General features: G+C 42.1%; 1 protein-coding gene across 5 annotated transcripts in view; it reads left to right on the forward strand.

Annotated features, from left to right (window-relative positions):
• Positions 1-13877, forward strand: part of Ralgps2 (Ral GEF with PH domain and SH3 binding motif 2) — a 143790-nt gene extending 129913 nt beyond the window's left edge. For all 5 annotated transcript variants that reach the window (XM_041662281.1, XM_041662280.1, XM_041662282.1 and 2 more), the window contains 4 exons: positions 1523-1615; positions 9013-9118; positions 9853-9944; positions 13511-13877. In XM_041662281.1, the coding sequence (XP_041518215.1) occupies positions 1523-1615; positions 9013-9118; positions 9853-9944; positions 13511-13540 (321 nt within the window). In that variant the 3' untranslated portion in view covers positions 13541-13877. The remainder of the gene's footprint in view (positions 1-1522; positions 1616-9012; positions 9119-9852; positions 9945-13510) is intronic.
• The last annotated feature ends 6414 nt before the right edge of the window (positions 13878-20291 follow it).

Consider the following 20291-nt stretch of genomic DNA (forward strand, 5'->3'; position numbering starts at 1 on the left):
CTGTCCGTGCCCACTCCTTCCCTTGTTGTTTTGGGGTTTTGTTATTGTTGTTTATTTTTCAAGACGGGGGTTTCTCTGTGTAGACCTGGCTGTCCTGGAACTTCCTCAGTAGACCAGTCTGGCCTCTAACTCAGAGATCCGTCTACCTCTGCTTCCTGAGTGCTGGACTTTGAGGTGTGAGCACACATGTACTGGGTCACCCTGTGTCAGCACTGCTAAGGGATGGTGTGATAAAGGAAAGACTGGTAAATGTCAGTGAGCAGAAACCCTAATAACAGCTGCTAACCCTGGAAGCCACAAGAATGAGGTTGACTAGAAAACAGGAAAAACAAAAGCAGGGGCAAGAGTGAGAAACCTTGCTGTGAAAAGAGCAAAAGAGCTGGATGATGTCCAGAGGGCAAAGGGGGACTCTTAGGAGGGAAAGCTCTCCAGACTCACTGTGTAATTAGGTGGAAGAGGGAGGAAATTGAGATGCAGTGGAGAGAGGAATCACTGCAAACACAAATTAAGAAAGAGGAACTGGATTTCCATAGCATAAAGGGTTAAATTTATAGCTGAGTGGTGGTGGTTCATGTCTTTAGTCCCAGCCTGGTCTACAGAGTAAGTTCCAGGACACCCAGGGCTACACAGAGAAATCCTGTCTCAAAAAAAAAAAAAAAAAAAAAAAAAAAGGAGTTGAGTTTGTCTTTGATAGCTTCAGGGTTAACAGAACTTTGATAGCAAGAAAGAAGGCTGATTTTTGTGAGTCTATAAACAGGCAGTTATGGAATGTGTGCTGAAAATACAAGTTTTTATTTTTTAATCCAGATTTAAATCTATTTAAACAGAAATTATGTAATGACATCATGGGAGTTAGTATAATAGAACTTTGAGGAGTGGGTATGAAGTAGTTGTCTATACAAGTTCCCGGATAGCCAAGGCTACACTGAGAAACCCTGTCTCAAAAGAAAAGGATAAAAGAGAAAGAAAAAGAGAGGGAAAATAGAGAAAGAGTACAGTGACTTGGTGGAGTAAAATAATATTTAAAAGTGCTATGAGATTGGTAAACACAATCTTACCTGTCGGCAAAGCTGTGTTCCCTCCCATGATACTCTGCTGCTAAGTAATCAGATACAAAGAAAAAAGCTGCTTCTGCCATTCCCCCTTATCTCACTAAACCATGAGCTCAGTGGCTAAACTGGGTGGCCAGCAATCTACCTGTCTCCCACCCACAGATGTTTGCAACTGAACACAGCCTTTCCATGTGCTGGGGATCTGAACTCTGGTCCTCATGCTTGCATACAGCAAGCAAGCACTTTATTGGCAGAGCCATCTCTTCAGCACCCAAAAGTTAGGATTCTTGATGAGATGTGGAATTACTTGACTTCTCAAGTGTCTTCATTGAAAGTGACAGTGATATCCGAGATACAGATTTAGAGATGCTGTAACCTGTCTCTAATAGCTGAAGTGAAGAATAGAATCGTGTCACTAAGAAGGTCAAGTCAGAGCCTTTCAGTGATGTTTTCAAGTTTATCTTTTTCAGGTAGCATCTTGGACAAAGTACTGGGCAGCCTTGTGTGGAACACAGCTTTTTTACTATGCTGCCAAATCTCTGAAGGCCACAGAAAGAAAACATGTAAGTATTCCTCCTCAAAACCATTAGCTTTGTTTCACTTCTTAATGGATGTACAGAGAATACCCCTAATAGGATACAAGATAACGTTTCTCATCCAGCTGCTGTCATGCTTACTCCTAAATGCATGTTATAGTTGGAAATGTGTTTAAACAGCCATTCCAAGGAATGCCTTGGAATCACATTTGTGTTTCCAAGTTTTTCCATTGCAAATGTGAAAATAGCACATTGCAAATATCTGTTTTGGGATTAGACCTGTCTCAACCTGCATTGGGTCAGACCATGGCTCAAAACCCCTGCCTTATAGCCTAGTTCCTACTATTTAAATGTGAACATGAAAACAATACCTAAAATTCTGTCTCATATCTGGGCATGATGACACACACCTTTAGTCCTAGCACTCAGAGGCAGAGAAGTTAGGATCTCTCGTGAGTTCCAGGACTGCATAGAGAAGACCCTGTTCCAAAAAGAACAACAAAAACCCAGCGGTGAAGAGGCGCCTGTGGGCACAGTAGTTACAGCAGCAGCTCCCATACCCTCCATGTTTCCTTAAAAGCCTCTGGATGCTCTTTCCTCTGTATGCAGCCTTTTTAATTACAGAATGTTTACTTTTTAATTAGTATACCAAGTCTTAGATTTTATTATGGTATTTCACACATAGGTTTTGTCTTGTTGATCTTCCTTCCCCCATCTTTTCCCACTGCCCCCAGCCTATACCCTCTTTCTTCCACCAGAAGTCTCTTCTCCCACTTCATGCCACATGTTCTGTGCCCCTCCCCCAACAACTCTCTCTTCTTCTGGTCCCCTTCTCGGTTTCATGGCCTAAGCAGACCCACATCTACACACATATATAAACATAAAGCTAGGATCTGTAGGATCTGCACACAAATGTGGGTTATCTCACACATTTTTTTTGGATCCGTCCATTTCATGCAGTTTTCACTTTTTCTTTGTGACTGGATACATTCTGTTGTCTATATAGCATATTTTTACTATCCATTCACCTGCTGATAGACATGTAGGTTGGTTTTATTTGCTTAGTATTGTAGATAGAGCAGCAATATACATGGAAGTGCAAGTATCTGGTGTGATAGAATGTATATAGGTGCATGCCCAGAAATGAAATAACATAAAACCTGGGCTTATGGGTCATAAAACCTCTGGTCTTATTTCCATTATGGCTGCACTCCCACCCACAGTAATCAAGGCTTCCTCCTTCCCCACATTCTTACCTGCATTTGTTATCTTGATCTAGACTAAGTGAAGTAGAATCTCAATGTAGTTTTAATTTGCATTTCCCTGGTGGCTAAGGATATTAAACACATTTCAAAATATTTACTGGCCATTTGTGTTTTATGCTTTGATAACTGTCTAGTCCTCTCAATAGTTCATTTATTACTTGGCAGTTTGGTTCATGTTATGTTTAATTTTTATTTGCAAATTTTCATACGTGAGTACACTGTGTATAAATAATTTCTGCTCTCGACTCCTCTTGTGTCTCTCCTCTTGAATTCATGACATTATTTCTTGTTTGTGTGTGTGTGTGTGTGTGTGTGTGTGTATACACAAAGATATGCAGCCTACTGAACCCAATTAGTGTTGCCCTTGTTTGCATGTGTTTAGAGATGTCCACAAAGATTACAATGAGTCAAAGGCCAGCTTGGGCTACAGTGTGAGACCTAATCTCAAAAATGAGGGAGGAGAGAAGAAAAATACTTGGCAACCATATGCCATACATATACCTGAATTGGAGTTATTATTTGTTGGTCCATGAAGAATAAACTTGGGAAGAAAGAAGAGGTATTATTTTGTTATGTCTCTGTTTTTTGAATGTTTAAAAATGAAAGCATACTGATTATGTAAAGTTTTAGTTAAAGTATATTTATTGCAAAAAAAACTACAGCTATGTTTAAATCTATCACTACATAGTAATGATTGAACAATGTGTATTATTAGTTAAAATTTTAAAAACCAAACCTGCACTTGGGAGAAAACTGTGTTATTTATAAAGAATAAAACAGAAAAATAGAACAGGGAAATTAATGGAAGGTAAAATGTACTAACTAACCGGCTTTATTAAATGATTATTCATTAGACAGAAATGTAAAGATGGATGATATTGCATTAGCTGTGATATAAGATTACATGTGGTCAGAAAGTGTGTATGTATGTGCAAGTGTGTGTGCTTGCCTTGGGGGGGGCTGTCAGTATTCCTTTAATATACTGTAATTTCTCATCTAAGAAAAACTTCTCCGGTTACTTTTTTTTTTTTTTATTGAGAAAAGGAAAAAAAAAGTATCCGCCTCCTCCCAGCCTCCCATTTCCCTCCCCCTCCTCCCACCCTTCTCTCCCTCCCCCAAACTCCTCTCCCCCTCCCTCTCCAGTCCAAAGAGCAGTCAGGGTTCCCTGCTCTGAGGAAAGTCCAAGGTCCGCCCCCCTCCGTCCACGTCTAGGAAGGTGAACATCCAAACTGGCTAGGCTCCCACAAAGCCAGAACATGAAGTAGGATCAAAACCCCGTGCCATTCTCCTTGGCTTCTCATCAGCCCTCATTGTTCGCCATGCTCAGAGAGTCCGGTTTTATCCCATGCTTTTTCAGTCACAGTCCAGCTGGCCTTGGTGAGCTCCCAATAGATCAGCCCCACTGTCTCAGTGGGTGGGTGCTCCCCTCGTGGTCCTGACTTCCTTGCTCATCTTCTCCCTCCTTCCGCTCCTCATTGGGACCTTGGGAGCTCAGTCCAGTGCTCCAGTGTGGGTCTCTGTCTCTATTTCCATCCATCACCAGATGAAGGTTCTATGGTGATATGCAAGATATTCGTCAGTATTGCTATAGGATAGGGTCATTTCAGGTTCCCTATCCTCAGCTGCCCGAGGGACTAACTGGGGACATCACCATGGGCTCCTGGGAGCCACTCTAGGGTCAAGTCTCTTGCCAACCCTAAGGTGGATTGCTTAACTAAGAATTGTGCTTCCGTGCTCCCCTGTCCAACCTTCCTTTATCCCAATCCTCCTGTTTCCCCAATTTCCCTCCCCCTCCTTCCCTTCTCACTTTTCTCTCCCCATCTCCCCTTACCCCCATCCCACCCCACCCCCAAGATCCCAATTTTCTCCCCGGCAATTTTGTCTACTTCCCATAGCCAAGAGGATAACTATATGTTTTTCCTTGGGTTCACCTTCTTATTTAGCTTCTTTAGGTTCACCAATTGTAGTCTCCGTGACCCTTATTTATGGCTAGAAACCAATTATGAGTGAGTACATCCCATGTTCATCTTTTTGGGTCTGGGATACCTCACTCAGGATAGTGTTTTCTATTTCCATCCATTTGCATGCAAAATTCGAGAAGTCATTGTTTTTTACCGCAGCGTAGTACTCTAATGTGTATATATTCCATACTTTCTTCATCCATTCTTCCATTGAAGGGCATCTAGGTTGTTTCCAGGTTCTGGCTATTACAAATAATACTGCTATGAACATAGTTGAACAAATGCTTTTTTCATATGATAGGGCATCTCTTGGGTATATTCCCAAGAGTGGTATTGCTGGGTCCAGGGGTAGGTTGATCCCGAATTTCCTGAGAAACCGAAACACTGATTTCCACAGTGGTTGCACAAGATTGCATTCCCACCAGCAATGGATGAGGGTACCCCTTCCTCCACAGCCTCTCCAGCAAAGGCTATCCTTGGTGTTTTTGACTTTAGCCATTCTGACAGGTGTAAGATGATATCTCAAAGTTGTTTTGATTTGCATTTCCCTGATTGCTAAGGAGGTTGAGCATGACCTTAAGTGTCTTTTGGCCATTTGAAATTCTTCTGTTGAGAATTCTCAGTGCCCCATTTTTTAATTGGGTTAATTAGCATTTTAAAGTCTAGTTTCTTGAGTTCTCTATATATTTTGGAGATCAGACCTTTGTCTGTTGCGGGGTTGGTGAAGATCTTCTCCCAGTCAGTAGGTTGCCTTTTTGTCTTAGTGACAGTGTCCTTTGCTTTACAGAAGCTTCTCAGTTTTAGTAGGTCCCATTTATTCAATGTTGCCCTTAATGTCTGTGCTGCTGGGGATATACATAGGAAGCGATCTCCTGTGCCCATCTGTTGTAGGGTACTTCCCACTTTCTCTTCTATCAGGTTCAGTGTGTTCGGGCTGATATTGAGGTCTTTAATCCATTTGGACTTGAGTTTTGTGCATGGTGATAGATATGGATCTATTTTCATTCTTCTACAGGTTGACATCCAGTTGTGCCAGCACCATTTGTTGACGATGCTTTCTTTCTTCCATTGTATACTTTTAGCTCCTTTATCGAAAATGAGGTGTTCATAGGTTTGTGGGTTAAAATCCGGGTCTTCTATACGATTCCATTGGTCAACTTCTCTGTTTTTATGCCAGTACCACACTGTTTTCATTACTGTAGCTCTGTAATAGAGTTTGAAGTCAGGGATGGTAATGCCTCCAGAAGATCCTTTATTGTATAGGATTGTTTTGGCTAGCCTGGGTTTTTTGTTTTTCCATATAAAGTTGATTATTGTCCTCTCCAGATCTGTGAAGAATTTTGATGGGATCTTGATGGGGATTGCATTGAATCTATAAATTGCCTTTGGTAGAATTGCCATTTTTACTGTGTTGATCCTCCCAATCCAAGAGCAAGGGAGGTCCTTCCATTTTCTGATCTTCAATGCCTTATAGTTCTTGTCAAATAGATCTTTCACTTCCTTGGTTAGATTTACCCCAAGATATTTTATGCTGTTTGTGGCTATCGTGAAAGGTGAAGCTTCTCTGATTTCCCTCTCTGCTTCCATATCCTTTGTGTATAAGAGGGCGACTGATTTTTTGGAGTTGATCTTGTATCCTGCCACATTACTAAAGCTGTTTATCAGCTGTATAAGTTCTTTGGTGGAGTTTTGGGGGTCGCTTATGTACACTATCATATCATCTGCAAATAACGAAAGTTTAACTTCTTCCTTTCCAATTCGAATCCCCTTGATCCCATTATGTTGTCTTATTGCTATTGCTAGAACTTCAAGCACTATATTGAAGAGGTATGGCGAAAGTGGACAGCCTTGTCGTGTTCCTGAGTTTAGCGGGATGGCTTTGAGTTTCTCTCCGTTTAATTTGATGTTAGCTGTCGGCTTGCTGTATATAGCTTTTAGTATATTTAGGTATGACCCTTGTATCCTCCAGTTACCTTTGAATAAGTACACAAAGATATCGGTAGAAGGATATTCCTGTAATGGTTATAATAACAGAACTCTTAAAATACACAAAATAATTATCAGTAAGGAAATAGTTCTTAGTCGTTTAAAACCACAATCACAGCATAAATATACCCAGTTAGTGTGAAACTGTCAGTAACAGCACAAGTTCTATGCATGGAAGAGGTCAGCAAAGGGGCATAACTTCCCAAACGTGACTCTGCCCTTGTGGGGTGTCTGTATCTATATCTCATCCGCCTTTGCTCTGGGCCGTACGTCGCTTGCTAATGCAGCAGAGGTTAGGAGGAGCATCTTAGAAAGTTGCCCTGCCTGTTCTGAAGTGAGTCATGCACTGTCGGGTGTGCCATCCTAACCTGTTTCCTCTGTATTGTTGTGCCTCTCACATCACTGTTGTGCTGGAGTCATTCCCTCCGTTACTTTAACTGTGAAAGACCTGTAGTAAACGAGCACGTTTATGCCTCCTCTAGCGTAAGACAGCACATCACCAGAGCTGTCGCTGCTGTGAGGGAGCCACTCTCCGGCGGGCATCATCTTACGTGTCATTTTTGTCGCGGCCTTGTTTCCCTTCAGAGTTTTACCATACATGTGTCCTTACAGAAACGGCAGTTTAACTTTTTAACTGTACTTGTGTTTACGTTCTCTGTTCCTTTTTCTCACTGTGTGTCCTCTCTGGACTGTAGCTCTCTCTGTAAACCAGGCTGGCCTTGAACTCAGAGGTCTTCCTCCCCTACCTCTGCTGGGATTAAAGGTGTGTGCCACCACACCTAGTTGCTTGTGTGTTTGTTTGTGAGACCCGAGTTTCTCTGCTTTGTACTGTTGAAGTCATTGTTGATGTCTGTGGTTGCCACTTGCTGCTTTTCAAAGCCAAACAGTCTTCTATTTTATGAGTTTATCATAATTTAGTCATAATTCTCTTGGTGAGTATTTGATAGGTTGTTTCTTCCCTATTTCTGTGGTGGATGTTCTTGTGCACAGATTCTCTGGGTTATGTCTTGAGGAGTGTAAATATTAAGCTTTTCCAGAAAAGGGAAATTAAGTTTCCTGTCACCAGAAATAATGGGGCTCCCGGTGGCCAGTGTGGAGAACAGCTTTATTTTGTCTGCCATTGGTTACTTAGTGAGTTTCACCCTTCCCGTGTTTTTTCTTCACAAAATGGCTGAGATTCTGTTGCTTATTCTTATTTTAGTTATTTGGTTAATAAAGTTCTGCATTTAACCAAGCCACACTGGCAATCACATGGTGGAAGTGACTTGTACTCTGTGCTGTGACTTCTGGCAACTTTTTTTACGCACTGCTAGATTTGAGTTGTAGTATTTTTAGCACTCCTTATTCCTGTTAGTGAGACTAACCTTACTTTCTGCCCTTTCCCCCACAGAAAAAGAGTGGTTACCTATGAAAGTAACCAACATGCTAAAAATACCTCCCTTTTTTTAATTGTTGTAATTTTTCTTAGTTTTGCAAATACAAGTAAGAATTGTTGGATAGCCTCGCTCGCATGTGAAATCATCAGGCTGAGGAAGCACACGTGTTAGGATGCAGCCGTGGCTCCTAAGTCAACAGTTCTCAGCCTGTGGGTCAGGAGACCATGGGAAAACACAGGTGCTTACATTGCAACTCATAGCAATAGCAAACTTAGTTATGAAGTAGCAACAAAGTAATTGTATGTTTGGGGTCACCGCATGTGAGGAACTGTATTGAAGGGTCACAGCCTTAGAAAGGTGGAGAACCAGCCGGGCAGCAGTGGCGCACGCCTTTAATCCCAGCACTCGGGAGGCGAAGGCAGGCGGATCTCTGTGAGTTCGAGGTCAGCCTGGTTTACAAGAGCTAGTTCCAGGACAGGAACCAAAAGCTACGGAGAAACCCTGTCTCGAAAAATCAAAAAAGAAAGAAAAGAAAGGTTGAGAACCAGTTCTCTAGGTGGAAACACTGTGCCCAGCAGAAGCAGCAGATTGACAAGCACGCTTTTCAGAAATGTACGGTGGTACGGTGGCTGTGATGAGCGTGGCACTTGGCATGCCTGTGTAAAGAGGGCATGCCTGTGTAAAGAGGGCATGCCTGTGTAAAGAGGGCATGCCCAGCTGACCTGGGTCAGTATCACCTCTCCTAAGGACAGACTGACACTTTCCTTTCAGTGAGAACTGGCCATAGAAGTCACTGGTTGTCACCGTTTGTTTTCTCTGATTATCTTACATCCTAGTTCAAGTCAACGTCAAATAAGAATGTGTCTGTGGTGGGGTGGATGGTGATGATGGCTGACGATCCAGAGCACCCAGACCTCTTCCTGCTGACTGACTCCGAGAAAGGTGAGCTGCTCGCCAGATGGGGATCAGAGGTGCTGCAGACACTCACTCCTGAGCCCTGATCTGTAATGGCATAAACGAATGCAGACAGATTGTAAAAATATATATATAGCTTTAATGGAGAAATAGACTTACAGAACCACCGTTCCAGCAGAGACCAAGAAAGCAGAAATAAGTGCCAAATTTATAGGCAAACATTAGCCCGAGGCGAACACACCCCCTAAGGGGCGGGACTTATCCCTACACTGATCCTGGTTCTGCTGTATCACCAACACGGAGGTTGGAGGAATTGCGTCTTTTGGTAGTACTTTTATTCCATTTTTCTGTTCTAAGCTTAGATTAAAAGCCCAAGTAATCCAACTCATGGAGTCTATACTCTGACTTTGAACAAAGGCTCACTATATGTAATATAGGCAGTACCTCCTAGAGTGAGCGCACAGTAAGGGTGGGGTGATAGCATTTGCAGACTATCTAGAGAAACCACACAGCTTCTTTAATGAACAATTGGGGAACCACAATCCCTTCACTGTGCGTACAGTAGAAAGGTGATTTTCTAAACATCAGATCCTGTGAGCATATGGCATAAAGCACTGTACATTGGGAAATGAGGCTGCAGATGAAGAGAATTCTGAAGCTGAGCACTAGGGTCTGTTTCACTCAGTCGTCTTGTCTGGCTGGAATGTTAGGTTGTATTGTCTTTAGATTTATTGTTTTCTACTTGCTTTTGGTAATTTTAGGAAATTCATACAAGTTTCAAGCCGGCAGCAGGATGAATGCGATGCTGTGGTTTAAACACTTGAGTGCGGCCTGCCAGAGCAACAAACAGCAGGTGAGTAGTCCTCCCTCCTCCTCAGACTCTGTAACTTCTGCATTTTTATTTACGTATGTTAGAGAAAGACATTCATAATATAATAAATAGCCAAGGCTGGCCTGGAACTCACTAGTTAGCTCAGGCTGACCTCAAACTTGTGGTTCTCCTGCCTCAGCACTAGTGTTCTGGGGTTTATGTATGCACTACCATACCTAGTTGGATAATTTTCTCAGTAGTACATAATTTTTGTTGTTAATAGAAATCAGTGAGGTGTGAAGTTCATATTTTAGAAAGATAATAAGTAAAGAAACTATACAATACAGAGTGAAAGGAAGAGAGACTGGTAGGGAAAGGCACCATATGTAACCGAGCTTTCCCAGAGACAATGATGCTCACCTGAGTGGTGGGAAGATGGAGAGTGGAGGGCCAATTCAGGCAACAGCCAGCGTGCAGATAAAGCTCGAAGTTTTTAAAATATTTAGGACATTGCCAATGTTTGGGAAAATGACAGATCAGAAGGGTAAAATCCAGGTGGTACTTGGACAGAGCTCTGATTTATCTTTGGTAACAACTTGAAGTGAGTTCCCATGGTTGCAGTGAAGCCATGGTGACCCAGTGGAAAGCCTGTCTCCATACAGGGTGGCTGTCTGTTGTGCTGTGTTCTCTGGGCTCTCTTGCAGAGATGCCCTGAACCACAGCTTAGCAGACAGGAAACACAGCCACAGTCGCGAATCACAAATTTAGACCTTACCATTTACGTTTGTGCCATCACTGCCTATCAGCAGACATTGTTGTGCACTATAAATTCTGAGGGCTTAAATTGTTTTGGTTTTTACTCTTTTATGTTACATCAGGCTATTGCAACTCTTCATAAATAAGAAAACTGGCTCTAATACACCAGTGACTTTACACATTCAACATGTGCAGGTGCTGGGCCTTGAACCCAGTTGCCATTTGCCTTTCCTTTGTAAGTGTTGTCAGGTGGGCTTTCTTCTATCATAATTATTTCAGTGATGTGTGGAAGGGAAAAATAATTGGTACAGCCTTTAGCAACTCCTTGAAGGACTTAAAATACAAAGGTTTTTGCCCATATTAAGTTAGTGTCTGGGGCAGAATGAAAGAAACAGTCTTTATTTTACCTAAGATAAATAAAGAAGGCTTTCAGAGTTCTCTTCCGTGCTATGCATTTTCTTTACATATGGTCAGAGGTATTCTTACTTGTAAAGAATCCCAGATTACAGCCAGCCAGCACTGCTGCACACATTAATCCCAGCCCTGGGAAGCAGAGGCAGGTAGACCTCTGAGTTCCAGGACAGCCTGGTCTACAAAGTGAGTTCTAGGACAGCCAGGGCTACCCACAGAGAAACCCTGTCTCAAAAAAACAAAAACAAACGTCTCAGGTTTCAAGATTAATCCAGGAGTATGCATAGCAACTAGCATAAAGAAAGGCGCACATCTTTTACTGTATTCGTAAACCTTCCTGCCGGGCGATGGTGGCGCACGCCTTTAATCCCAGCACTCGGGAGGTAGAGGCAGGCAGATCTCTGTGAGTTTGAGGCCAGCTTGGTCTACAAAAGCTAGTTCCAGAACAGGTTCCAAAGCTACAGAAAAAACAGAAAAACTTCCTAATATCACACAGATGTGCAAAAATGGTTTTGTTTTCTGCTTGTTTTATATTAAACAGAGAGTTAGCAAATTTATAATAGACCCTATGAAGTTTGAAAATTATTCAATGACCCTGACTCAAATGCAAAAGACCTTAAGACACATTTGGGTGATTTAGAAAATGAAGCTCACTTTTTTAAAATAAAGATTCCATATCACCAAACCTGGGATCTTAAGCACATGAGCCCTTGAGTTATAACTCAGTTATGATATTGTCTCAGAATTGGCTGAGGCTGGAGAGATTGTGCAGTGGTTGAGGGTGCTTGCTGCGTCTGTGTGGCTTAAGTCCCATCACCCACATCTAGTTGCCAGCTACCTGTGTAACTCCAGCTCCAGAGGGAGCAGGTACAGAGAGAGTCTGTGGCCTGTGAGAGCAGCTGGGAAGCTATGCTGTCTGTGACTCCCTGTAGCCTTCGGGTAGAGAGCACAGTTGGGTTTTGCAGGCCTGTGGCATACCCCATTTAACTAGCACACGCAAGGCCCTGCCTGAGTTTCATCCCCTAGACCACGGTAAAAACTTTTTAATTCACACAAGATAAATTTGACTGAAGGTAAATTTGACTCTTCATATTTCTGGTATTTTTATAGAGAACTCCTTCATATTTCCTATAGAGCTCTCAGTGTAGCTTTCTTAAATGTACGTAGAGAAATTGATGGTAATGTGTGGCATCTGTTTGTTTGAGTAAACAGCCATTAGGCCCCTGAACGGCACGAAAACATCTGTATTCTTCCTCCTATTCAGGCATGCCTACTTGAAAGAACATATTAACTCAACTCAATGATTTCCTAAAATGATTTGGCCTGCTGGACTCACTGTTATAAATCCCTGAAGCATTTCCTATCAAATTCCTTTTAAAAGAAATTTAAACGGTGTGATGGCGTGTAGATGGAGGCAGCTCGTTCGTTTCCCGGCCTCCCGGACCCAAAATAATCACACAGAAACTGTATTAATTTCAACACTGCTTGGCCAATAGCTTAGGCTTCTTATTAAGTAATTCTTACATCTTAACCTGTTCTTATTATTTTTGTATTTTACCACAAGGCTCATGTTTTACCAGTAAGGTTCTGGCAGGCAGGCATCTTTCTCCTTTGGCGGCTGCATGGTGTCTCTCTGACTCTGCCTTCTTTTCTCCTCTACCTCTGCTCGAATTCCCACCTTACTCTATTCTGTTCTGCCATAGGCCCAAGAAGTTCCTTTATTAACCAATGGTAATAAAACATATTCACAGCATACAGAGGGGAATCGGGCTTGCATTCCTAATACTAAAAAGTTCAAGACTGGCCTGTCTGTGTAGCACAATTAGTAAAAACCCAGAGACAGATATTGGGGTTCAACTTGAAGGTTAGAAAAGCAAAACAGCCAGCCACTGGCTATACGCCTACCTCAGACCAAAGTAGCAATCATGCCTCCAGGAATCCTCAGAATGAGACTCTCTGAGAGCTGTCTCCTCCCGTCTTACATTCCTCTCTAGTGCTGGGATTAAAAGTGTGCCTCGCTGCCTGGTCTGTGAGGCTGACTTGGGCAGCTGTTTTACTCTCTGGTCTTCAGGCAAGTTTTATTTATTAGAATACAAATGAAATACCACTCCAGGCCTGGGCTACAAACTTGAGACCTTGTGTTAAGAAAGATACACATAGGTCAGAGTGATTTGGGTTTGGACAGAATACCTGCTAAATTTTGTTTATTAGATCTTATATAAATTGTTGAAAACAGCTTATTTAACAAGAAATCCTACATTTTCTATATAATAACACAATTTATATGTTAAATTTTGAGTTACGGAGCCCTCATTCCAGAGGGTACTGGTGAAGGGAAAAATCACTTTAGGACATGGTGACAGATGTAGTCAGTGACTAATAAACCAGCTTCTGAGCAGTCTAGAATGGCAACAGTCAGTGTGGGCTGCTTGTGTTTTTAGGTTCCTACAAACTTGATGACTTTTGAGTAGAAGCTGGAGAAAGAGGAGGTGTACCGTTGTTCCTGCATGGAGCAAGGACCTGCTGCGAGCACCAGCCGCACCATACCGTGCCAGGAAGAGCCCCCAGGCTCCAGCCCAGCCTCTGGAGCTCAGAACCAAAAGCACTAATTTCAGGGAATGAAGTGAGATATTCCCAGAGAACAAATTGGAGTTGCAAAACAAACTGCCATGAACTACGCTTCTATCTCCGAACTGACCTGTGGAAACCACTGCCTTAACAGAGTGAGAGGAAAACCAACACCAAACAGTGTGTGTGAATCTTCCGGTGGTGCTGGGCTTGGAATAAATTGTAGCTACTTTGCGTTTCTTTTAACTTTGTACTAATTTTGGAGGGGAAACCATCTTTTTTTAAATACACTTTAAAAAGGAAAACCCTTTCTAATGGATTCCATCCAGAGCTGTTTTAGGTGCAGTGAGAAGGACCTAGGAGGAGCAGGCCAACAGCCCACCACAGGGTCTGTTCAGCCTCTGCTCCTGGCTTCCTCATTTCCCCACAGCAAGACGTGGGAGTTGGATGATGGCAGTGCAAGCTGTTGGGGGGTGTTTGGGATAGGGTGTGCTTTATTTGGGGTGAGGGGTGTGTTTAAACTCTACACTTCGGATTTGAGTGCTAGAAGAAGGTGACCTCCTGAAGGAGGTGCAGAGGCCAAGCGTTCCCACACAGCAAGCTCCAGAAAACACCTTGTTTCTCTCTGCTTTACCTTCTGTTGAATTCACTGTTGGGCCACAAGTCTGCATAGAAAATGATAATCCCAAGCTGAGGTTTCTGTAGATTTTTCTCAAGTCACAGGTGTTGGTCATTGTGGTGAAGACCTTGTATGTACCAGGGTCTCACCCTTTGCAGTGTTTAAGGTGCATTATGCCAGACTTTTTATTGAATTTGTTTTTGTTCAGTATGTGAGGTTCAAGAGCATACTTGTTTAAAAGATTCTTCATATGTATGTATGTATTTTATTGTGAGACAAAACAGTTTTAAGAAGAATAAAGGCAAAGTTTGCAGCTCTAGAAGTTAAAAATATAAAACATTTCTCTGTATGACTTCCCAAGATGTACCAGAGCATTTTTAGAAAGCTTACTGTCGGTCCCCAACCTGAAGCTATGTTTTGTTATAACTGGCCAGGCAGTTTTGAGAGTGCTTTCCTAGGCGATAACGCATCTAATTTTTAAGATAAATGTTGGACTTGAGAGAGCCTCTAACTTTAACCAAGAACGGCCCGTGAATAGACTGCTGAGGGCTGAGCTCTTAGTGGTGGCTCTACATGCAGAGGCCTTGACTTACACCTCCAAAGCAAATTGTTCTTTCTTTGAGTCACACATAAAACTTCTCACATTTGTATACTTAAAGAATTGTGTACTTTTTATCAGAAATATTTTATCATCAAGTCCACTGAGCTTAATTAGAAAATACTGTGTGTACAATTATTTAGCTAAATAATTAGCTAAAAAGGAGATCAGTTCAAGAGAAAGTGAAGAGCCTTTTCTGAGTGGTTCTAATTTAAATAATTCAAATGTGTTCGTCATGTGACAGAAATAGATTATTTGGTGTTTCATTGACAAGCAGGGGAAGGCACACGCCACCTGTATGGAATGATTTTTCATATAATGGTCTAAGCTTAACCCATGTTGGGTATACACAGACAAACATTACTGAGTAGCCAGCAGTATTATAATGTAGACTTTGCACATCTTACTTTGTTTTGCATATTTTTTAGCAATATCTTAGTTTATCTTGCTTCTGAAATGTTTTAAATAATGTACTGCGGTTTCTGAGATACTGTGAATGAGAACCCTGTGGCTTATTGCTACTTTATCAGAGTAAGCTAAGCCATGACGTTGTAGGTGAATCGCATCTGTGGAGAAGAGCAGCTAGCAGAGGCCGGCCTCAGTTTTGCCAAAGAGAAAGCACAGAGGTGGAAGACGTGTTTGCTGCACCAGCTCTCGACACCTATGGGTGTGTAGGCGGAGAACCACGTTCAGATTTGATTAGCCAGTCTGTGTTAGCACTGTGGCCTCTGGCTGACTGAAGCTATTTTTGTACCTTAAAATTTGCTTTAAACATCAGCCGTTGTTTCTTAGGATGATTTTAGAAACTGAGAGATGAGTGACATAGAATAGCTTGAGTTTTTTGATCTATAATTCACAAAATGGTAGCAGATTATAATTGAAGCAAAGAAAACATTGCCAAACTATATTAAATGTTTGAGTACTTTATTTGTTGGAGAATGAATCCTATTGCACAATCCTATTACACTCAGTTGTAAAGTGACTCACAGGCTCATTTTCATGAACATTTAAAGCTCACTCGTTTCTCTCCTAGCCAGGGAGAGCTCTTTAGAAATTCAGTTAAAGCATATGCTTCAGCTGGTGTATGAGCAGACGGAACGGGGTGTTCTAGACTTGGTGCAGTGGCGTGTAGTGCTAGCCGTGTGTCATCTGATGACTTATTTTTCTTACGTCCATGTTAGAGTGTACCTGAGAAACGACTGCACAATGCCCAGGCACTGTTTGCACTCCACCTGCTTATTTTCAAAATATCTTCGCTATAGTGTCTATGCTGTAAGGGTCAAAAGAGAATTGATGAAATACATCTTTCTTTTTGGTTTTGTTCAGTGTGTATTTGCGTAAACAATTCAAAGGAGGACCCAGTTTGGGAGTATCTCTCTCCTCAGCATGTTTCCGTGGTGGTCACTTTTTCTGTATGAGCAGAACCACCTTCTTCATAGTCTGCTGCTCTTGGGCCTCAGTGTCAATAGTCAGGGTGACCACAGCTGCAGAGTTGATGATGGGCTTTGTTTCCTCCGTGAGGGTTATAAAGAAGCCCAACAAGCAGTGTGGTTGGGAGGAATGGAGTCACGCTTAGACCCCTCAGTAGCTAAGATGGGTCCCTGTGAGTGCAGCTTTGTCAGCCTCTGGGGATTATCCAAAGCCTTTAGCAGAAAGGCTTTTCCCGAGGTTAGATCTGTTAATTACATACACTTAAAACTGTGAGGCACTGTATTGACTGGAAATGAGTACTAATAGACTTCATTCATTGGCTTCTTAAGAGAACATACCTTCTGTTGGTATCCTTCCTGTTTATGGAGGCACTTTCCTTTCTAACTGGGTTTTGAGCCATCCTGTTACCTTCTGCAAACAAGAGGTACCAGGGTGGCTTAATGGAAGATAAGCTTTAATTTAAAAATCCTCTGCCCCCAAGACTTTTAAAAGAATTGTATTCTTTTGAAAATGAAACTGAGCTTGATTGTGCCGGAGCCCCAGCAGGAGTGTTGCGAGAAAAGGGAGCCCGTGGTGGGCGTGTCTGACTTTAGCCTCCTCTTAAGGGTCATTTTCTCGTCTTTTGTATTATTTCTTATTACCATCCTTCTTTTACAGCCAGGCAGGTGTTGCTTTTTTTCTAAGCCTTTTAGACACAAAAACATTGCTGTTAAGTAGCTTTGATGATAAATTACATGTGAACCTTTTCAAAATGATTTAAGTACCTTTTGGCTTTGCTTCCCTAAAAATGGCTTGTGTCTAAAGTGACTTGAGTTTGAGAGCTCTACTGAAGAGATGCATAGACTCCCGCTTTGCAGCTCAGTGAAGGCAATTGCATTACCCTCTTGCCAGCCATAGTGTGGAGAACATTGGATCCGTGCCTTATCAATTTGGAAACCAGTTTTAGGGCATTGAAGACGGCTATAATCATCTGCCCTCTTAATCCTCTGGCTTAAGGGGTGTGCCATCCCTCTCTTCCCCCACAGTTTCACCACAGCAGCCTGAAGATGACTGCGCAGACATCTGGACACCGCAGTCCTCCAATCGTAATTCTTTTGCAGATAAGCCCCCCTCCCTGCTGCTGTCTTGTCTGGGTAGGTTAATCATAAATGCGCTCACATGAGCCTTTTGATGGCACTCTGAGTGCTGTCTCTGAAGAACTCCGTCTGAGTATGTTTGAATGTTGTTTTGAACTTAGGTTTAGTGACAAGGGCTGTTGGGGAAATCCCTAACAGTAAGATGCATGCAGGAGTTGTTTCGGTTTTACTAAAATACTTGGTGGCAATCCCTTCAGCCAGAAATGAAATGTATTTCAGTTTCCTATTTAAGACAGAATGAACAAGCAGTCCCTTACCCTGCTAGTTATTGCTTACTTGAAAATACACAAGAAAGAGACAGTGCTATTAATAAATCAGGCAAGAGAAACCTAAGCTAGGTTTCTCAGCCAAAACAAAATTTGGAAACATTTTGCTTAGGATGTTGGAAGGCCAGGAGATACTGTTGTCTGAGGAGAAATGCTGTTTTCAGAATCCTTAGAGAGTGGTAGACACAGACACACATGGTCTTTGGAGCCAGTGAAAGGGTTAGCAGGTCCTTGGTGGTTTTTTAGCAAAATTTAAAATCTGATTCCAGCCAATTGGTCTACAAAATAGAGTTAAAGGAATTCATGGAGTGCTTGTGGGAAGGAGAGCAGAAAATGCCAAATATCAGCAGGATATTTCAAATTTTTATATCAAGTAATGAATGTCATGTCCCTGAAGATGTCACCTGGTAAAACTCACAGTACAGTTCCAGGAAGTATTCAGTTATTGGCTGTGACTATGATAGCTGATGGGAGACCCAATCTGCAGCTTGATTGTAGATGTCCATTCTTTGACAACTCACTGAAGGACCTGGAAGGAAGAGCTCAAACATCTGTAGGGATAAATATCCAAAGCTAATATTAAAAAAAGAAAGAAAAATTCACAAGCCATTTTCATCCTTTGTTTCAGTTAACTTGAGGTACTTAATGATGAAGTGTTCACTTGCACTATGACCTCCTTGAGTGATGTGCAACTTGGTTCCTCTCTGGTTTTGTTTCCTTTTAATATGCAGAAGTGAGTGTGTGATCTTCAGTGCGTTTGCATAAGCTAACTTAAGATGAATTTAAGAACAGTTTTCTGAAATATTTCTATTGAAATAAATGACTTAAAATTATAGATTGTGTGATGTTTTGTTACTGTATTTGCATTTAAAATGCCGTCAACTTTGTTGGCTTGGTTTGGTTTTCTTTAACCTTTCAGAAGAAATGAATAAGAACAGTTGCTACAGAGAGAAGTTCTGAATGACTATGCCCAGAATGAGAATGCTCTGGCATTCATTGTACAAGGAGGGATCTTCTAGTACCCACTGAATGTGAACAGTCCCCCCAGAGGCATCATTGCTCAAACAATCCATAGGTTCTAATACTAAACATTTTGCCTCCAGGACTAGATATTGTACCTAGGTCATCATGTATGCTAAGCAAACATTCTGCCACTGAGGTATAATCCTGTCTCCTTTAAGACAGAATCTCAGTAAATTGCTTGGGCTGGCTTTTTTTTGCAATCCAAAAGGACTTGAATTTCAGGTCCTTCTGTCTGACCTTTGAGGCCAGGTAAGACTTCATTTGGTTGGTTGTTTGTTTGGTTGGTTGGTTGGTTGGCTGACTGGCTAGTTTGGTTGGTTGGGTTGGCTGGCTGGCTGGTTTGGTTGGTTGGTTGGCTGGCTGGCTGGCTGGCTGGCTGGCTGGCTGGCTGGCTGGTTTGGTTGGTTGGCTGGCTGACTGGCTGGTTTGGTTGGTTGGGTTGGTTGGTTGGCTGGCTGGCAGGTTTGGTTGGCTGGGTGGGTGGGTGGGTTGGTTGGTTGGTTGGTTGGTTGGTTGTTACACAGACTCCTTTGCCAGCCTGTGGAGCTTTCAGTCAGTGGAAGAGCAGAAGCACCTGTGTTGAGGTAAGCCGTCCCTTAAGAATTCCTCATGAGCTCTGCCTTATTAAGGACTTTGGAAATTTTCTCAGGGCAGAACTGCCCCGTGTTTCTGCTGTAAAGACCAGTCTCCAGCAGCTCAGGAGTTGAAGGGGGGTGGGGCACAGAGTCGGCAGACTAAGCACTCAGCTGGCTTTTCTGAGGGAGTAAAAAGTTTTCTGGGGCCATTGTAAAAGGGAAACACACACTCGGGTCCATCATGCCAGGTTCTTACCTAGAGTGCTGGTGAACGGCAAGTCTTCAACAGGTCAGAGAAACTTCCGAGGAGATGCAGAGCAGGCAAACAGGACAGACAAACACATGAGGACTTTTCTCAGAGCCAAAGCTTATTTTTATTATTCTTTCTGTTGTTTGCTCTACTCTTCTTTTCTGTTCTGTTCTTCTATCCTGATGATTCCCTTCTGTCTTTCTTGATGTCTTCCTTCTCTCTTTTTTATTTATAGCTTTTATCCCCCAGCAAAATCTTTCAAGCAATATAAAAATTGCATTGTGGTTACCTTCTCTTTTTCAAGTGAATGATTACAATGAATACAAGTTAAAAAAAAAGTTTTCCAAATCACATGATTTGACATTTTACATGTTACGGGTAAAAATCCAAATTTTCCCCATTTCCAAGCCACTTGTTACAGATTAACAAAGTATATTCAAACGAGGTGTTTTTCTCATTCAGTTCTTTTACTGGCAGGCTGCATTTTGCAGTTACAAAGGACCAATCTTTTTTTTTTATTAAAAAAAAATCTTCAAAGGATCACAAGTGTAAGTTTTATATATGAAAACCAATCCGTCCTCAAGGTGCACAGCCACTCGTGAACAGTTTGTTATTAAATCATATCAGGAAACTGAGGGCAGAAATGGGTATATGGGATTCACCATTGCCTTTGGTCACCAATCTAGCAAGAAAGGTACATCAGCCAGCAATAGCCAGGCTGCCGCTGGTTTTGTTTCCTGGCCTCAGGTCTCTCAC

The sequence above is a fragment of the Microtus oregoni genome, unplaced genomic scaffold (genome assembly GCF_018167655.1).
Source record: "Microtus oregoni isolate MIOR12 unplaced genomic scaffold, Mior012 000013F_ref0000133, whole genome shotgun sequence".
Lineage (NCBI taxonomy): Eukaryota > Metazoa > Chordata > Mammalia > Rodentia > Cricetidae > Microtus > Microtus oregoni.